Source organism: Myotis nattereri (genome assembly GCF_964212035.1).
Source record: "Myotis nattereri genome assembly, chromosome: 9".
NCBI lineage: Eukaryota > Metazoa > Chordata > Mammalia > Chiroptera > Vespertilionidae > Myotis > Myotis nattereri.
Window position 1 is genome coordinate 59472152 of NC_138084.1, and position 20824 is coordinate 59492975.

General features: G+C 41.2%; 1 protein-coding gene across 2 annotated transcripts in view; it reads left to right on the forward strand.

Moving 5' to 3' along the window:
* Nucleotides 1-20824, forward strand: part of FAT3 (FAT atypical cadherin 3) — a 663604-nt gene that overhangs the window by 538093 nt on the left and 104687 nt on the right. For both annotated transcript variants that reach the window (XM_081099132.1, XM_081099133.1), the window contains one exon: nucleotides 6705-6844. In XM_081099132.1, coding sequence (XP_080955258.1) covers nucleotides 6705-6844 — 140 coding nt within the window. The remainder of the gene's footprint in view (nucleotides 1-6704; nucleotides 6845-20824) is intronic.

The window sequence follows — 20824 nt, forward strand, 5'->3', positions numbered from 1 at the left end:
AAGGGGAGTCAAGGCAGGCTTCCATTATAAACCTAGTGCATTCAGACACCTCTACTGACACCCAGGGTAACAGAAAATATAGCACTTACAGCTTACAGCTGCTGTAACGGATGAATTCTCATTAAGTGAGCACAGTGTTTCAGCATGCTTTTCCCCCTGAGAGTAGTCTCCTGATTTCCATAGTTATACATCTACTTGATTCTTGTTTAATTGCATTTTTTTCCTCCCACCAAAATATGAATTTACAGAAACTGTATGGCCATCATGATTTTGTTCCTGAGCCTGGAGTCTCTGCCCCAAAGATCTGCCAGTCACTTTTTTTATGTCTCCAAAGAGACCACTGCTCACAAGATGTTATTCAGCTAGACTCTGCTTAGCTTCCAGAAACAGAAGCCCAACTTGTAACCTAGTTAAGAAAGCTGTTATTAAAAGGAAACATAATAAAGTTCAGCTGTTCTGTGTTTAAACAGCCCAATGCACAGCATGTTCCTTCTGTGTGTTAAAAGTGGGGGGGGGGGATGAAGGGAACAAAATTAACCCATAATCCTTGGTGGCTTTATCACATATCTTCACACTTCTCAGGAGACTCTGATTTCATCTCAGTAGCTCTGTGATTTACATACTCACTAATGTGCACACACGGAGGTTCGCCATTCAGTCCCCATATCTTTATCCCAATGGCAAATATTTGTCTTGTAAAGATCCCCATCATTGCCCACCTCAAGTAATTCCTCTTCACCCACAGTTTGATGGGGGGGTGTTGCCACCCACTTTTGTTGCTTCAGACCTGACTTAGGCTAGAAAAAGCTTTTCTTGTAGATAGTAAATAATGATGTTATCTTTGTGCATTTGCCTCACCCAATGTGTAGAGAGGAAACAGGCTATTCCTTGAAATACTTCTCTAATGGTGTGAACTAGCACACAGGACCAACTCGGGTGGAAATACTCTTCTGTGTTGCAGGTAGATAAGGACTGCCTGGACCCTTATTGTCATTGGTTTCTGCACACTCTGGGTTCTTGGATGCTTCTGTCTCATAAGCTTAATACCTGTCCATCTTGAACCTTGCCCCCAATGGAGCTCTCTGTTTTTAGGGTTGGATCACGTGGACAAGTTCAACTCCTTGGTAGCACTAGTAGCAGCCTTGTTCTCTGACCAGAGCTTGGACGTGTCTGGGTCTTCTCTGACCAAATGGTCACATTTCTTTATCACAACACTCTTACCCACCCCTCCTGAAAGAAACCATGTCTGTGCACCATTTCTAACACAGCTGCCTCTCCGTCAAGGTGACGTTTGCTCCATTGACGTTCAGTTGACATCAAATACCTCATTTCTGCTATTCTGCACTCCGCCTCAAATTTGCTCACAAATAGGCACCTCTTTTCTCCATAGCAACAATGCAGGCCAGGGGAGCACACTCGCAGAAATGTTAGGAAACTAGTAAAAAGCCTAAGCAGCACTTTCTATATTCATTGTTTTAAGAAAGTAAATTTTAAATCAAATTCTTGAAGGCGTTTTCCTTCCTACCACTGTTTCCTGACCTCCACCCTGCATCTCCTGCCCTCCATGAAAATACCCTTTTCAGCCCCGTGCTGTGCTTGCTTCACTCCAAGGCAGAAAATTATTCACGATCAAATGTTTAGCATTTCCCCTTAAGTTCCGTGCACACACGGAACTTGAATGAACAGCTTGTGAACGACTCCCTTAATTCATTGAGATTCAGCAGCTCAGTGTTTTGGAAGCTTCTCAAATAACACTTCCCCCTTGGTGACTACTAGGTTTGGGTTGATATTTTTTACAATTGCACAGAGAGTGGAATGGGATCATATGCTAGGGGAGGGGCCCGGAGCTTCTCTGAGAGGGAAGGGGAGTGATACTCACCCCTGGGGCTCACCATGGGGAGATGGTGATGCTTTGCACCCTTCCTAGAGAAAAACAACCAAATGTGGCCCAACACCCTGCCGCCCAGCACACTCAAGCGGTAGCTGCTGGCTCATAGGATTTTCATCTTGTCCCATTTTTTAAAGCTTTTCGGGACATTCTTGCTGTATTTAATTTTAGAATCCAGTAGATATCTAAGATGCCTCGTCTGCTCTTTGTTGACCCTATTACCCTGTCTTGATGGAAAACAGTCACAGAGGAATGTCCCCAACGTGACTTATCTGTTATGTGGGCTGTTCACAACCTCGCTTTAACCATCTCTGCCGCACACCCCTGCAGCAACGCCCGGGCTGTGACTTTTCCAATTCCCCACTTTGTTGAAACTCAGACCCGCTGGGGTGCCCTCTCTCCTCCCCCCTTTTGTTGAGCTAAGGCTGCCGCAGCAGCACACTCTGGCTTTGCATGTTGTGTTACTGGCTCTGAGGAAGCACAGCTTGGTTAAAGGGAATGCTGCTAGGGGAAACGGACTCCTTCCATCCGAGAGTCTCGCCCCAGATGAATTGGCCATGGTTTGCTAAGAAATGAAATCACCTTTCAGGCTAAAAGGGAGCCTGAAAAATGAGCCCTGCGGGGGAGAGACGGAGTCATCTATGAGATGGGATGCTTAAGTGGTAGGTTATTAAATTGTCTGAGGGTTGATGGTGAACTGCTGGTCTAAGTTCTGTGTCTCCTGTCAGAAATTCATTTTAGAACACAAGGCAAGATTTCGGGAACCTTGCTTTACATGAAATCTTGGTTTAACTAGGAGCAAACGCCCTGGAGGCGATGATTAGTGGGCTGTTAGCCATGCTGATGGACGGGGGAGCAACTTCACAGGCTCTCTTAGGCGCTCCTTGGTCTGCTTTGTGTTTGTCTGTCTCCCCGACCCCTTTAGAGGTTTCTGTTCTAGAGTATTTGAAACAGTAAAGGTGAATGAAGGAGACACACACACAGAGGAAGAGAGAGAACTACAAAAATGTACAGCCCTAAAAGTAGCCAGAAATAATATTTGATAGGAAAAATAGCGAATAATAAAACTCACAATCAACTAGGTATATGCCATACATAAAACATGTCCATTTTATGCCACTAAGCACATGAAATGGTCATGTATGTCTGCATAGGACCCCGAGGAAAATGTGAGTCTCGAGCAGGTGAGGGAGAACCTATAGGATTGCCCCATTTAAACAGTAACTGAGACCGGACATCTTTGCTTGCATGTTCTCTAATCCAAAGTTCTATAATTTGCATAAATTCTATTTTGCCTTAATCTACAAATTTTCATCTTCTAAAATAATTGATGTTGAAAGGTGACCTCGTTTTCCACCCTCACCCCCCAAAACAATCAGTGTCCTCAGATTTAAGAAAATAGAGTAGTTTCCCCTTATCCTCGGGAGATATGTTCTGAGACCCCCAGTGGATGCCTGAAACAGCGGGCAGTACCCTACTCTATATATGATGCTTTTTCTTGTACATACATACCTATGACGAAGTTTAATTTATAAATTAGGCACCGTAGGAGATTCACAATAAAAGTTAATAAAATAGAAAACAATTGTACCAATGTGTTGCAATAAAAGTTATGTGAATGTGGTCTTTCTCTCTCCAGTAGTTTTTATTTTTCAGTCTAAACCTTGTCCTGACTTGCAGTAAATGGTTTGGTGTCCCTTGTTTCAGAGGTCCCTTGCTGACATCTTCATAGAGGCTCCATACTTCCTGGCACAGAACGAAGCCATCAGTTGGAACCCATTTTCTGTTCATGTCTTCTACCCAGAAGTTTGAAGCCTTTTCCATCCTAACAAAGCACTTACTATGTATTGTGACGGTGACTTTTGCAGTTTGGGTTGCAACAGCAAAACTAGCACACATATCTGTTTCATCACAATTTCACAAATAGAAAATTCACTCCAATCACGGATCTTAGCAGGCTCAGCACAAGATTTGTTCTCTTACATCAAGAACTTTTACCTTTTCACTTAAATGAAGCACTCCGCCCTCTCTTTGGCATCTCCAACTTGCCAGCATCACTAGTCTTGTGCGTTGGGGCCATTATTAAGTCAAATACGGGTTACTTGAATGCAGGTTAGAGATAACCAAGGGAGGTGTAAACAGCATAGGTACTCTGGATAAAGAGATCGCTCATGCCCAGGGCAGGATAGAGCTGGCCAGTTCAGGATTTAATCACACTAAGAACAAGCAATTTATTTATTTATTTATTTATTTTTAAAGTATATTTTATTGATTTTTTACAGAGAGGAAGGGAGAGAGATAGAGAGTTAGAAACATTGATGAGAGAGAAACATCGATCAGCTGCCTCCTGCACATCTCCTACTGGGGATGTGCCCGCAACCCAGGTACATGCCCCCGACCGGAATCGAACCTGGGACCTTTCAGTCCGCAGGCCAACGCTCCATCCACTGAGCCAAACCGGTTTTGGCAGAACAAGCAATTTAAAAGTTATGAATTGTTTATTTCTGAAATTTTCCATTTAATGTTTTCAGACCGCAGTTGAAAGTTAAACCAGAGCTACTGTAATTCTTAGTTAAGAAAACAGTTTAAAACTAACGTGAAATGTGATTTAAGAAATGTCTTAAGAAGTTGCATTCTTATCTTTTTTTACACACAGGTCTGAGGAGATTTGAAAGTTTCCTTGGCAAAGGTTTTTTTCAGAAGGTACCACTTGATAGCAAATGATCTTCCTTTGCTCATTAAGATGTTTATTCCAGACCCTAGAGTCAGCTTTACCTTTTATTTCACACGGTAATCAACATGAGACATCCCCCTTGGAGAAGACGTGGTGACCCAGGGCTTGCTTCCCTCTTCAGCCTAGATTTCCTTCCCTTTCTCCTTATCCTGTTCTTCAAAATACTTTTTTAAAAAATTTATAATTAACATTTAGTTCTCAGTAAATCAGTTAAAGATATTAATTGGAAGATGAGTCTCTTTTTAGATGAAATTTTTGAAAAATGTATCTTCTCCAAGCAATTCTGTGGTACCCCTGTGTCTCCATAACTTTAATGAAATGTCAAGGGCAATTATGCTCTCTCTGGCAATTAAATAATCTTCAGTGTATATGACAGCTGCAAGCAATAAGTATTTGAGCTATGTGTGACCAGGTTTTTTTAATTAAGCATGGTACAGCAGTGCCCCCTTATCCATTATTTCACTTTCTCCCATCTCAGTTACCTGCAGTCCACCTCGGTCTGAAAATATCTATGTCATTCACCTCACTTAGGCATTGTACCGTCTCACATCATCACAAGAAGAGGGTGAGTGCAGCGGGTGGTATTTTGAGAGAGACCACATTCACATAAACTTTATTACAAAGTGTGTATTGTTAAAATTGTTCTATTTTATTATTAGTTAATGTTAATCTCCTACTGAGCCTAATTTATAAATTAAACTTTACTATAGGTATGTATGTATCAGAAAAGTCATAGTGTATTCAAAGTTCAGTACTATCCTGGGTTTTTGGCAACTAGATCAGGAATCCCCCCTTATTCCCTGTGGATAAGGGGGGCGGCTACTGTATTTCTTTTGTGTCACTGTATATCACGTTCTAGCAATTCAAGTAAATGTCTCCTTTCCCTGAACTCACCTGCTCATTTGTAATATCATAAAAATTGTATAGAGTATTGTTCATTGATCAGCAAAATGAAAGGAAAAGAATGCTGACTGTAAAAGAACTCAAGATTTCTTTTCTAAAATAGGAAATTCAGTAAATGCATTGCCCTGTGAGCTGTAGCTAAATAAAACTACTGTCTAAGAGTAAAATTCACATCATGAAATTTCAGACAAAAATAAATAGAGCTTGCGAACATGTACTGATATTTAATTAAAATTGTTCTAGCCTATAAATGGTATAAACCCATTATCTTCTCTTTCCCCTAAAAATAAATCTTTCATTTTGGAACAATCATAAACCACACTTTGGTTCACAGGAATAGAAAACATCTACAATAATTTTGCAAGGCCTGAGTTGTCTTAAGTGCATCGTTCACAGATTGTAGATTATACCTATTCCAAAAGGGAACAAGTGAAGTTTTCTAAACTTTTTATGTTAATTATTTTATAAGTTGATATACATAAGCTGATGTTTTTCTCAACTTCTTTCAGATTTCATTTTGTAAGTCTCCCATAAACTTTCTACTTTGGAGGGAGTAAAATAATTCACATTGTCAAAATAGCATAAAAACATTTCTATAAATATCCCAACTTGCATATATAAAATTTTTATATGAAATTCTTTTCTTATTTTGCTTTTGCGTTTTCCCCCAGCATTTATAATTTTATTTTTGACATGTAATGGGGGGACTCTGAACTCTAGCACCAAATGTTTACCATCAATCCTGGAATAGACATTTAGGAATGTCTACTCATTTTTGTTCATCACAATTGGACTGTTTGTTAATTTAGAATTTAATCTACTTTGGAAAAGCCAAAAGTTATACAAATTCCTAGCCCAGAAGCCATGAGGAGTTGATGGGTCTTTAGTTTTCTTAATATTTTATGGAGTCAGTTTATGCTTCACTACTCTTAACACTAGTGCTGAGGTTTTCCTTACAATACATTATTTTGGGGTGACATTTGTTATGTATTATAGCAGCTGTGTTTTACAATATGAATTAAGTTAGATATAAAGAGGTCCCCTTTGATATGTACAAAATTGAGACATAAGGATGCCTGTCAAAAATATTATAAGAGCTCACTTTAAAACAATGTGCTTCAATCCATGTAATAACTTCTCAGATATGTTAATTTGATGTTGTTTTTGTGACATCATCAGGGGGGAATTTTGACAGCTCTTTTGACGCAGAGAAGGGTGTCGGGACCATTGTCATTGCCAAACCTCTGGATGCAGAGCAGAGATCCATTTATAATATGACTGTGGAAGTCACAGACGGGACAAACATCGCTGTCACTCAGGTAAGACATCAAATTGCTCAGTAGTGGGTTTGCTGAAAGGTCTGCTAAAATCAGAGTTGTAAACAATTGAAAAATGCATTGGACATAGTGAATTAGGTCCATGGATTTCTAGTGAGAGCACAACCTAGAAAAAGGATCCTGTCACGGATATTGCATAACTTAGCTGCTTCTTTCCAGAAATCCTGATTATTCGTGGGCGGGAGAGTGAGTTGTGTTTGTTCCTTGATCATTTTCTGTAGATCTGCCTCTTTGACAACATCCGCTTTCCTTGAATTTACAAAGAGGAGAACAGCTACATTGGCTGAGTTAACACACTATGATATTCTTCACCTCATTTATTAGTCACAGTAAGTTAGAGCTAGAGAATACCTAAGGGTCCAGCTTCATTTTACAAACTGCGATCAGATGAGTGATATAGCTAAGGTCACACGCATTAATAAAGACAAGGACTGGGATCTAGGTGTCCAGACTCCCACCTCCCGTGTTAGCCTGGATGTCAATGGGTTGGTGCTCGAGGGACCTAGGGGTTATTAAAACCATTGAAGCCTGGGTCCACCCACAGAGATCCTACAGGATTCTAACAGGCAGCCAAGGCCAAGGACCACTCCTTCGACTCTGCTACTTGAGAGCTTATGAGAGGGCATGGAATCAAGAGGAGAAAATCTCTAGGTGACACTAACACACTGTTAGCTATCAGTGTGAGGCAGATTTACCCTAAATACAAGAACAGTTTTTGTTGTTGTTGTTTTTATTTTAGTATCAGATACCTTAGGCCAGTTATGACAGGATTGGCACACACACACATGTCCTGTAACCTCTCCCACTTCCCTCTCCTGTTCCCATGACCCCGGAAGCCATCACTATTGATCAAGATCGTTTTCCCCGCTGAGCCCAGATGTCCTCAGAATCCTCCTCAACACAGTCCTTCAGGTAGTGAAGATGCAATGTTTGCCAGCCCTGCAGTAAGCAAGTGTTGACGTGTTTAAAATATGTAAAATATGATGTAATCCTTTGTAACTATGTAGTTTTGAAAAGGGGAGAAGAGGAGGAGGGTTTCATGTGCTTGTCTATGCAGCTGCCTCTTACTTTGAAGAGGTTTCAAAAATATGCTGAGACCCCTTTGACGCTGTTTATAATCATAGAATGCTGGGAATCTTAGGAAACAATAAGGATTATTATAGTACAACCCTTTTACTTTTCATCTGAATAACCTGAAACCTAGAAAGGGAGAGGCATGCACAGGATAAAGCATCCCGCATGTGACCTCTCCTGGTCCTTTCCTGGGATGACTATAGGATCCTATTTGCCTGAGAGTGTCCCATTCACTCCTGTGGCATTGGTATAATTAATAGTATTTCATTAACTCCTAAAATTGCTCCAGTTGGGACAATAAATCACATGGTCACCCTATCTAAATCTGTACAGTTTCCAGGAATTTTCAGCACACCAGGAAAGGACACTGTGGTTGACATCCTACAGGAGTCACACCAGCCTAATATAAAATAACCCACTTGCAGTACTGCTAAGTCTTCAGTGCTAATTCACTTTAAATGGGAATTTAAGTCAGACTTTTTAAATTAGCCATGTCTTAGCATAATATCCAACCTCAACTTTCTAGCACCACTGAAAAACACAAGATATATTTGAGTAAAATACAAATAAAGCATGGAACCATATTCATTTCCATACTTTACTCCAGGGTTTTAGAATAATTGAATTAAATGGTAATTCAGTATGCCCAGGATGTTCTAGAGAGATATTAAGTATTTTTAAAATAAGTAAATGAATAGCAGACACTACATATTCAACAGGACCTGTATGGCAGGCGTGCTTGATCCAAAGCACAGAACCAATTCATGTAAACCAAAAAAATTATCAATGAAACTTGTATTTTTGAATTTCATTGGGACCCAACAAGAAAGCAGTTCACAGCATCCATTTCACAACTACTTCTTTATGCATGCCATGTGCTAGGAGCTGCACTAGATGCCTAAGGCCACCGTGATTCAGATTTTAAAACCAGATCACTAATGTGTACCTAGTTTTTAAAAATTAATATGGAATTTATTTCAGACTAATGATTGCCAGGGCAGTTGGGAAGGCATTAGAGAATTGGAGTGAACTTGGAGCCTCCCCTTGGTAAGGCCAAGCTAAGCTAAATTAAGTGGACTAATAAAGGATATCCAGAGCTTTTCTTGTCAAAAGCTTCCAAGTTACTCTATGTCCCCAGGGCCATGACCCTCTCAAGAAATGAGAACTAACAGTTTCCAAAGTACAAACTTGTATGTCATCATTATTACCATCAAAAAGCCATCACTCTGTCTACTGGTCTGTGTTGGGCCTGGAGACCCCACCAGCCTCTGCCCATCATCCTCTGCTCACATGTGCCACAGCCCCTCTGGCAGTGGTGACAGCAGCTGTTCTCCGAGTCGGTCAAAGCCCTCCATGTCAAGGTCACTTTTACAAGAGGGTGTTTGGGGAAAGAAAAGCATCCTACGTTTCTTTTAGAAGCCACTAACGCGTGCTCCAACCCTTACTCTAATGATTCCACCATCAAACAGATACCCTTCACCACATAACTGAATAGATGCCCCGGAGCCCCCAAGCACCTGTTCGGTTTCCCTTTGGGAACTATTCTCTACTTTGTTCATCTGGAATCATAAAACATGGTATGACACATGTTTCAATCAGCCGTAAACAACATGTGGAAGTCTACTTGGCGAATGTCAAATAAATCTGAGCCTCGAGGCTCTCTGTCTGCATGAAAATGCTTCCTTCATCTTCGGTTTTGCCTGTTCTCCCAACTCACAGAATTCTCGTGCCTCAGAGCTACCTTATCTGGTGATGAGTAAACATCCTTTTCCTTACTGAGATTCCCCAGCGTGAGTGCTGACTGTGAAATGGTTCTGTGGAGTTCAAGTTGCAAAGATGCAGATGTACTAAATGGAAGAACAAAGCCTCCCAATATATGCAGAAACCTGGAAAATGGACAAGGGCCTCTGCATAAAATACTTGTTGATTTTATGAAGGACGTTACTGTACTTTATGTAACACAGCAGAGTATTTGACAGCACAGGCTCGGTAGCAATAAATCCGTGTTCTAATCCCAGCTCTTCCACGTAGTAGCTGAATTTCCTCCAGCAGGTGCAGGTCGATAAACTTTTCTGCACTCTAGTCCTTTCATCTATAAAATGGGCAGACTCACACCTGCATCATTAGAATTGCTGTGGTTTGCATGTGTTTACAGATACAAAGTATTAGCATGAGGTCTAAACATAGGAAGTTCTTAATAAATATTAGCTACCTCTGCTAGTATTACTGTCATCACTTAGCCTCGGTGGCCATCTGTATCATGGAGACTGCCACCCAGGTGGTTGTGAGACATGAATGAGAGCCTGAGAGCGCTCTGGGGAAGGGGATGACTCAGCGCTGCATCCCAGGCTTTTCCTGGAGGACTACTCTGGACACTTGCTGACTTTTCCTGGGATGGAAGTGCCAAGATGATCCCTGAAGGTAACCGCAATGCAGATCGAACCAGGCGGAACTTGTCAAGGCCTCGGAGCACACCAGAGGTGCATTCCTGGTTTTTCCTAGTTCCTGAGGCTCCCTCCCAGGATGGCCACTTTGGATGGCTCTTTGACAGTCTTCTCTTTGCCTAAAACCGTCCAGCATTGTTGAGTGCTTTCTGTGTTCCAAGAATTACCCCCAAGGTTTTAAAACCTACTGCCGGTTTCTACATGTATATTGTGATGGGATGGGAACAAATAGTTCATGCCTGGCACCAGAAATAGCATCACTCGAGGGTCTAGGATCAAGACCAAGAAATGAATAATGTGGAGTGGAGAGAGTTAAGACCCGCACTCTGGTTCCAGCTGTGTTCCTTCCTGTAGAGACCTCTGCCCAACTTCTAACCCCTGCTGCCTCCAGCAAACCAATGCAGATCAGCACCCAGGTGTGCAAACAAATTAAACTCTCCAAGGTAGTCTGAGAGGTGCTGCAAGCCCATGAACCTGTCTATAGAAGTTGGTGTGTATGTTCCTTTTTTTAGAGAGTAGATTCTTAGTTTTCATCAGCTATCCAAATGCGTATGTGGCCCCAAAATATCGGATAAACTAATTCATCATCACTTTTTCATCACTCAGAAACTCCAGTTAAAAGTTTCAACATGCAACCACCCATGCTTCCTAGGAAACTTACACACCTGAGGGGGTTGTTGGTTTTCAAAGCCTCCCTGCTCTGGTGACCAAGCTGGCTGTTTCCGCAGTGTTTCAAATCGCTGTTGGGCTGGGTTAAGAAAGAGACTAAGTTCGTCTACTAAAGCCCTGGATAGAAAACAAGAGGATAACTCCCTTCAAGAAATAAAAAAATAGAAATAGCCATGCTATTCTTTTACATTACAGAAGTGTTCCCCGCTTTGATGTTGTAGAAGCCCAGAGATGAGCATGAGTGTCTGGCTGAGAAGGGAGGGATGCAAGGGTTGAGAGGTGGTACAGTCGGTTTTATCAGTGGTCGGCAAACTCAGTAGTCAACAGAGCCAAATATCAACAGTACGATTGAAATTTCTTTTGAGAGCCAAATTTTTTTAAACTTAAACTATATGGGTAGGTACATTGTTATTAACTTAATTAGGGTACTCCTAAGGCTTAGGAAGAGCCACACTCAAGGGGCCAAAGAGCCACAAGTGGCTCGCAAGCCACAGTTCGCCGACCACAGGGTTAGCGGACGGTGAGGAATCACAGGAGCACCAGCTGCTATGAGAGGGGAAGGGGACTATCCAGGTGACAGATCTAAAGATAGAATATCCTGGATTATCCAGGTGGGCCCAGTCTCCTCACACGGGCCCCTCAGCAGATGACTTTCTCCAGCTGAAGTCAGAGGAGATGCAGCAAAAGGGGCAGAGATTCCAACTGTGAGCGGATCTGAAACACCAGCACTAGTTTGAGTGTGGAGGCGGCAACATGACAAGGAACATGAACAGCCTTGAGGAGCTGAGAGCGGCTTCTGCTGACAGCCAGTAAGGACAAAGGGGCCTCAGGCCTATAACCTCAAGGAACTGGATGCAGCCAAATTGGAGCTGATTCACCCCCAGAGCTCCCAGAAATGAACACATCCCGGCTTTCAGCTTTGTGAGACGCTAGCCGAGAACCCAGTTGAGCCTTACCATACTCAAACTTCTGATCTACAGAACCAGGCGATGATAAATGAGTGTCGTTTTAAACAGCTAAGTCTGGTTATTTGTTATGTTAGAAATAGGAAACTGTCCACCTAAGAGATATACAAACCTGCAGGGAATTTTCATAAGCTTATCTGGGCCACACTGTTGACATAGGCCAGGGAGCAAGACCTCAAATGCTCTGAAGAATGACAGCTGTTTTATACATTAAAATCAAAGAAGATGGAAGGAAGGTGGGTGAAATCCATTGGTGGTAGCTTAAGGAGGCAGGAGAAAGCAAAGCAGGGAGTTCTCTAGGATTGGGTAAAACACAGAATGGAAACACATATATGATCGTTAATAATTTAGCAGTTACAGCACACAGAGATGGTGTGCAGGGATCAGGTAGCTATGAGCAGTCCTCTGGTCTGGTGCTCTGGTGCCTGCTGTTGTCCCTTCCAGGGGTCTAGAAAAGAACATTACTCGGCCATGTCCAAGGTATGTGATCCTACCTGCATGAGAACAATGGACAGAGCTCACTCTAAAGTAAAGATGGGTCTTTGCTGAGGAAACCACAGGTCTGAGACAAGACTACCTGCTGTGACCTGCCCAGTTAGGAATTTGTGATCATACCAACTGGTGTGGTTCCTTTTGGTCACTGAGCTTGTCAGACCTGCCATCTGGCTCCCCTGAGCTTGTCAGACCCCTTTGACTTCACAAACTAATCCCCTATTGTCATGCCCATTTTATAGATATGGAAATTAAGGCAAATCAAGGTTCAGGAAGTTGAGTAGATCAGGGCTCAGACACAGGCAGTTGGATTCCAGAGCCTTATCTCTGAACCACCCACTGTGCTGCCTCTCAAAGGCACAACTCAATTCTAAAGCCGAAAGAGCAACTAACCTGGCCCTACTAGTTGCCAGGGGGTGCCTTAGGAACATGGCACCCCCTGTGGCGATTAGAATAGAATGTCTCATAGCCAGCCATACATGATATCCCACCCTCCTCACTGCCCTCTCTTTAACCCGCCAAGCTCACAGGCTTGGTATTATCCTTTCTCTCCACCCTGCACCTGCTTAAAAGGTGGGTGCTGGAGGGAAAGATAGAAAGAAACCACTTTTGCCAAAGCTGCTCCATGATTCCCCAGATCAAGGGACTCCCAAGGAACACTGCCCTCATCGAAGGTGTTCTTTCATGTCTTGTAGTGCCTTGGCACACATAGCAGGGAAAAGGGCAGTGGCCCAAAACTTCCTTGTATACTTAAGTTAGGAAAATGCTGGGGCAAGTGCAGTTATATAGAGAAAAAAATAAGGCAGCAAGCCAACTCTAATGTGAGACTTTCTGCTAAAAAAAATAATGGCAAAATGTCACTGCCTCTAATAGGTCTGTGCCTGACAATTTATACATAAATCAGTTTTTGAAAACAAATTCCAATGTTAAGGGCAGCAGAGAACTTTCTAGTTAGAATAACCCTATGATTGACGTTCCTAAAGAGAAAGCTGTCATGTCAGTTATCTATTTTGGAAATTAGGAGTTCTGTATAGCAAGGTCCATGATATTTGCGCCCATATTTGTTCAGATGTGTTTCACAATTAATGTGTGTGGAGTTTAAGTGCACATGGAATGGGATGATGGGATGCATGGTATGAATTCACAATGTGGCTCCATAAGACCCAGGTTCAAGTCTGGCCCTGCCATTGTCACCTTGGGCACATTCCTCAAATTCTCTGGTTCTCACAACGCTGGTAAACTAGAGATAACAAAGATTAAGAAGCAAAGATGATACGGGTTTGTGCACTGCAAAACAAACTCAAAACTGACATGATTTTTATGTTTATACATTCTAAATACAAGGAGGCGTGACCCTTGAAATCACAACGGTAGAATGTTTTAAATATGGTTTTAAAATACCAACAGAGGCAGAACAGAATTTCAGTCATTTAGTACTTAATTGGTTCTAGTTAAAGGCAGGCATTTCCCTGCAGTTCACCCCATGGGCTTCCCACCATGAGCCTTTGTAAAGCCGGGCTTGGCACTCACCCAGGCTTAGTTGAGAGGAGCCTGCGAAGCCCAGACTGTTTGCGGTGGGCAGCATGGAAACCAGCCCTGAAGAGACTTCCTACATTCAGGTCTCCTCCTGCTTTGAGTCCATTGTCCTTCCTTAGGCCTTTCAATGACCATTTTGAACACAGCATCTTTGAGAGTTACTTTGCTTTGTTTGTTAGTCCAGGAGCTCACAAATGGCCCCAACTGTGGGAAATAAAAAGCAAATGAGGAAAAGGAAGTCTTTTTACAGAGAAACACTTGTTCTGACTGTAGATTAGGCTCAGGACAAAGCAAGCAGAAAGAGGCCAGCTTTTCAAGAGCACATCAACTTTGGAACTTCCTGAGGGTCAGGGCAGGCTTGCCGCTGCAAAGGCTTCTGTACCCCATTGCTGCAACTGCTTCTGTGAACACAAATATTTTAGCATCTTGACTAAGTTAACTTGAACTTTTTAAAGGAAAGAATTGACACTCAGAGAATGTAGTAGACTTTCCAAGTACAGTGGGGGTAAAAACAATACCCAGAACTCCATAGGCACACTTCTCACTCCTTTTTCTGCCTTAAACCACCGGCAAAGCTTGTGCCCACGTCAGGGTCACTCCCATGGGCAGGTGGTCCTGGCACACAGGTGAGAGCCAGGACCTACTTCTCTAACTCAAAAAAAGCACGTCTGGCCCTAACCAGTTTGGCTCAGTGGGTAGAGCGGCAGCCTGCGGACTGAAAGGTCCCAGGTTCGATTCTGGTCAAGGGCACGTACCTTGGTTGCGGGCACATCCCCAGTAGGAGGTGTGCAGGAGGCAGATGATCGATGTTTCTCCTTCAGTGATGTTTCTAACTCTATCCCTCTCCTTTCCTCTCTGTAAAAAATCAATAACATATATTTTTTTAAAAAAGCACGTCTGGGCCAACGTGCAGATAGGAGGCTAACCATGGTCTGACTAAGTTTATGTTTAAAAGTAAACAGTTTTCTGGAATGCATCCAAATGCCTGCCTATATTTAATGGTGATCACAAAAGGCATGCCCATTAGTCAGGAATACAACAAGAATGTCACTATTTCCACTGCTGTCTAAGTAGTGCTGTAAGTAGTAGTCAATGCAAGTTGCATTATAAGGATTATAAAGAAAAAGGTAAAATGATACCTATTGCATGTAGCATAATTATGTATCAGAAAAGCTCAAAAGAGTGAATGGAAAAACTACTGGAAGTGATAAGAAAATTTAGTAAAGTGGCAAGTTATAAATTTAAGTTACAAAACTCAATAGCCTACGTTTATAGCAAAAAAAAAAATAGTAAAAAGATAGTGTAATGGAAAAGAAGACAATTTAAGATAGCACATGAATGAATTCTAAAAAATGTTCAAAACCTATTTGAGAAAAATTAAAACCGCTCTGAAAAACAAAACAGTAGTTTGAGCAAATGAAAAAAGACAAGCTATGTTTTTGGGTAGGAAGACTCCATCCTAAAGAAACCATTTCTCCCTCAGCATAACCCCAATTTAAAATGCTTCAAGTTCTGTCAGGTGCTATACAGGTGGATTATCAAGTTCATTTGGAAGAATAGCCAGGAAAACCCTGAAAAAGAACAAAGAGAGGACCTAGCTTTTCCAAATAATTAAAATGTGCTGAAAAGCCTCTGTAATTAAAACATTTGATAGTGATGCTTGAAAAGACTGGTAAACCAATGCAACTAAATAGAAAAGCCTGACTTGCACCATTTGCATATATAAACTTAGTATACAATAAAGTGGTTTCTTAAATTTCTGGGAAAGTGTTGATCTAAAAAGTGGCATTGAAATAAATGGAGAGCCATGTGGGGAGAAAAATAAAACTGGATCCATTCCTCACATAATATACCAGGAAAAATTCCAAATGGATTAGAGATGGAAATGTAAGTAAAGGGAACATGTAAACGTTATTTATGAAAAATGAGTATGTTCACTATAGCCTAGAAATGTAGAAAATGTGCTAAACTATGGCTTAAGGTCCAGAAACAACAAGGGAAAAGATTGATGTATTCAATTACGTGACCATAAAAGTAAAAAAAATAAAAACTTTGCATAGCAAAACATCTCCATGAGCAAAATAAAGATAAATGACAAAATTGAAAACATTTGCCATTTATATCATTATATTTTCCAAAAATAAAGGGAAAGCCCATTTCACTCATAAAAGAATGATTTGATATAGTTTTAACAGAAAAAGAAATGGAGCAGTAAAAAAGAAAGAAGTGTTACCATTTGCAACAGCATGGATGGACCTGGAGAGTATTATGCTAAGCGAAATAAGCCAGTCAGAGAAAGACAAGTATCCATGATCTCATTCATATATAGAATCTTATGAACAAAATAAACTGATGAACAAAATAGATCCAGAGACATAGGACCATGGAACAGATAGGAATTTCAGAGGAAAGGCAGGAGTGGGGGGAATGGTGGAGAGATTAACAGGGGAATTTATATGCATACTAGAGGCCTGGTGCATAAATTTGTGTACCAGTGGGGTCACTCAGCCTGGCCTGTGGGATCAGGCCGAAACTGGCTCTCCAACATCCCTCTAGGGATCCTGGATTGCAAGAGGGTGCAGGCCAGGCTGAAGGACCCCACTGGTGCACGATCAGAGGCCAGGGAGGGACCACGGAAGGGCTCCAGGGCATGTTCAGTCCTGATCCACCAGATCCCAGCAGCAAGCTAATCTACCGGTTGGAGCGTCTGCCCCCTGGTGATCAGTGCACATCATAGTGACTGTTCGACCGGTCAACTGTCTTCCCCCTGGTGGTCAGTGCACATCATAGCAAGCAGTTGAGTGGCCTTAGCATATCATTAGCGTATTATACTTTGATTGGTTGAAAAGATGACTGGACACTTAGCATACTAGGCTTTTATTATATAGGATATGCATAGCCCAGGGGTGGGCAAACTTTTGACTCGAGGGCCACAATGGGTTCTTAAACTGGACTGGAGGGCCGGAACAAAAGCATGGATGGAGTGTTTGTGTGAACTAATATAAATTCAAAGTAAACATCATTACATAAAAGGGTACGGTCTTTTTTTTTTTAGTTTTATTCATTTCAACGGGCCGGATCCGGCCCGGGGACCGTAGTTTGCCCACGGCTGGCATAGCCCATGGACATAGGCGATAGTGTGGAAAAGGCTTGGTAGGAGTGGGTGTGGGGTGGAGGGGGTCAGTGGAAAAAAAACCAAAGGGGATTTCTGTAATACTTTCAACAATAAAGATAAATTTAAATAAATGAATAGAAAAAAACACACCAGAAAACAAAATGCAAATGACTATTAAACATATGAAGAGGAAAATATGCTTCAACCCTATTCATAATAAGAGAAAAGAAAATGAAAACTGTATTAAAATTCCATTTCTCAACTATCAGTTTAGCAGAAACTCTAAGTTTTATTGCACAGGTACTCTGTTGGCAAGGTTGTGGGAAGACAGTCACTCTCATACACCGGGTAGGGCAAAAGTAGGTATACAGTTGTTTGTTTGGAGAATGATACAATAATTGATAAATAATAATAGAATAAAGTCTGGGTTTTATGTACTCACAACTGTAAACCTACTTTTGCCCAACTCTTTGTTGCTCTGGGAATGCCGAACGATAAAACTTTTGGGTCAGGAAATATGGAATTATCAACCAAAATTGAGCACTTCTCCTCTGATCCAGTAATCCCAATCTAGGGTCCCAAACGTATGCTAGCAAAAATATGAAAAGACATGGGTACAAGGCTCTTCATTATACACCCTAAGACAGTGGTTCTCAACCTTCTGGCCCTTTAAATGTAGTTCCTCATGTTGTGACCCAACCATAAAATTATTTTCGTTGCTACTTCGTAACTGTAATGTTGCTACTGTTATGAATCGTAATGTAAATATCTGATATGCAGGATGGTCTTAGGCGACCCCTGTGAAAGGGTTGTTCGAGCGCCAAAGGGGTCGCGACCCACAGGCTGAGAACCACTGCCCTAAGAGCAAAAGTAGGAAACATTTTAAATGAACATCAGTAGAGGATTGATTGAATTAACTATGATTTATCTACCCATTGGAAGAATATTTCTAAACTGCTGTGGACTGACCTTCAGGATATAATGAAGTGACATGTTGACATTTTGGGTAAGATAGTTCTTTATTGTGGGGGACTGTCCTCTGCATTATAGAATGCTTAGCACATAGAGAAGAACTAATCTAAGTGATTTTATTTTATTTTATTTCATTTCATTTTATTATTGATTTTTTTACAGAGAGCAAAGGAGAGGGATAGAGAGTTAGAAACATCGATGAGAGAGAAACATCTATCAGCTGCCTCCTGCACACTCCCTAGTGGGTATGTGCCTGCAACCAAAGTACATGCCCTTGACTGGAATCGAACCTGGGACCCTTGAGTCCGCAGGCCGACGCTGTATCCACTGAGCCAAACCGGTTAGGGCATCTAAGTGATTTTAAAGGTATTAATTTGACTGTACATCCCAGCAGGATAAATCCCGAGGACAAAAATAACTACAAAATAATACTAAATTGTTTTTGAATGTCCATAATTGTAATGTAATTATAATAACAATGCTGGCATTGTTATGCTTAGGCTTTGTTCTTGTGTTTCAAATAAAACAATGAGTAATTATGATGATGTCATTGGCATGAGAAATTTCAGCATGGCAAAACGGAGATACAAATATTAAAAAAATAAAATTAAGTAAAAACCGAGATGCCCTCATTTTAAATTGGAGGTATCACTATCAACTCATGAAATAATTATTAGAAACAAAGAACTTTTGCTCTGGCCAGTGTTCCCAGTGGTTAGAGTGCCAGCAGCACACCAAAAAGCCGTGGGTTCATTCCAGTGGAGGGAACCTACATGGGCTACAGGTTCCATCCTTAGCCCCAGTTGGACTGCAGGCTGGTGTCAACCGATCAGTGTATCTCTCTCACATCCATGTTTCTGTCTCCCCATCCCTCCCTTCCCCCTTCCATTCTCTCTAAAAATCAATGGAAAAAATATCCTCGGGTGAGGATTAACAAGGAAACAAAACACTTTGCTGATTATGTCCACTGAATAAAAGCTAGACACAGTAGTAGCAATGAACATCCCTAGTACCGCATCATCATCTCTAAATGCCACTTCTAACTAAAAAGTAACCAACACTTTTTGAAGAAATGGATAATTCAGGACTGGGGTTAGAAAAAAATACTTGGAAACAAATACCGGTAGAAATTATTGTAAAGCAAGTAAGCTATCAAAGACTATAGTAGTTGTGTCAAAATATCATAAGAGCCCATTTGAAGAGGCTCTCACTGACCAAGGAAGGGCCATTTGTGCATCAGTAACTTTAATGGACAGAAACATATCAGATGTGATTAAATTCAGGAGTTCATAACGTTGCTTGAAAAAAATACTTCATTGATCACTTTGGGAGGAGCTGAAGAACCAGCTCATTATTTTTGAAATGATAGAGAAAAAGAAGTATTTATGGCTGCTGTTCCTACAGGAAGCGTACATCAGAGTAACCAAAGAGTTCTTTTTAGAGCTCCTCCAGCTAATAAGTGAGAAAGAAATTGTAGTATTAAAAACATTACCATTTTGCATTTTTAATGAGTTAATGTTATGTATACAATGATCATCAATGGCGGTTAATATCACATAACCAGAGGGAGAACCAGGTATTATGTGTCTCCGAATGGAAGTGCACTGTATCACTCATGAAGTATTTTTGTCAAAGAAAAAGGAGGAGGAGAAAATTAAACTTGAATCTATCAAGTCTCCTATATCAAACTACCAATGTATAACTAATACAGAGGACAGTAGGACCTGTAGAAAAAAACACAGGGATGGAATGAGTGAAATTCAGACTGTGGGAACCATAAAGATAAAATGGCTCAGTTTGTTCACTGCCAATGATAACAACATAAAAATTGCAAGGAAATAAAGGGAAAATCTATAAATCAAAAGACATCAAGCGAATGCAATGTTTGGATCTTATTTGCATAGCCTGATTAAAAGAAACTATGAAATATATATACATATATGTGTATAATACAAATGTACATAGCATTTTCAAAAGCAATTATAGAGAGATGAACCCCAACTGAATATTTAATAACAATAAGGAATTAGTTCTCTCTGTATAGATGCAATAATGGGATTGTGTGCATTTAAGAGTCCCTGTCATGTAGAGACACACACTGAAATTACATGATGGCTGGGATTTGCTTCAAAATAATTTGGGGGAGCAGGTGGGCATGAAACAAGTTTAAGCCGTGAATTCCTTATTATCAAAGCTGAGCAATGAATACATGAAGGTTCATTAAGCTATGACTTTTATATCTGCCTGAACATTTTTATAATAAAATGATTTATAAAGGAACACAAGTAAGGAACTTCGTATTTCACTATCATATTCTTTACTCAACACACCCCTTCGAAAGAACCGCCATGTGTGAGCACTGCAGTTAAGAAGCTCTGCTTGCTCTGAGAAGGCCACCCCTGTGTCCACTCCTCCATCCTCAGCCTCTTCTGTCCCTGTCCCCATTCTATCCCTGTCCCCACATTTAAATCCACTATGAGGAGCATGTAACAAGAACTTAAGATAATAGGAATGGCCCTGGCTCGTTTGGCTCGATGGATAGAGCATTGGCCTGCAGACAGAAGGGTCCCAGGTTTGATGTTGGTTAAGGGCACATGCCTGTGTTGCAGGCTCAGCCCCCAGTAGGGGGCATGCAGGAGGCAGCTGATCGATGATTCTCTCATCATTGATGTTTCTATCTCTCTCCCTCTCCCTT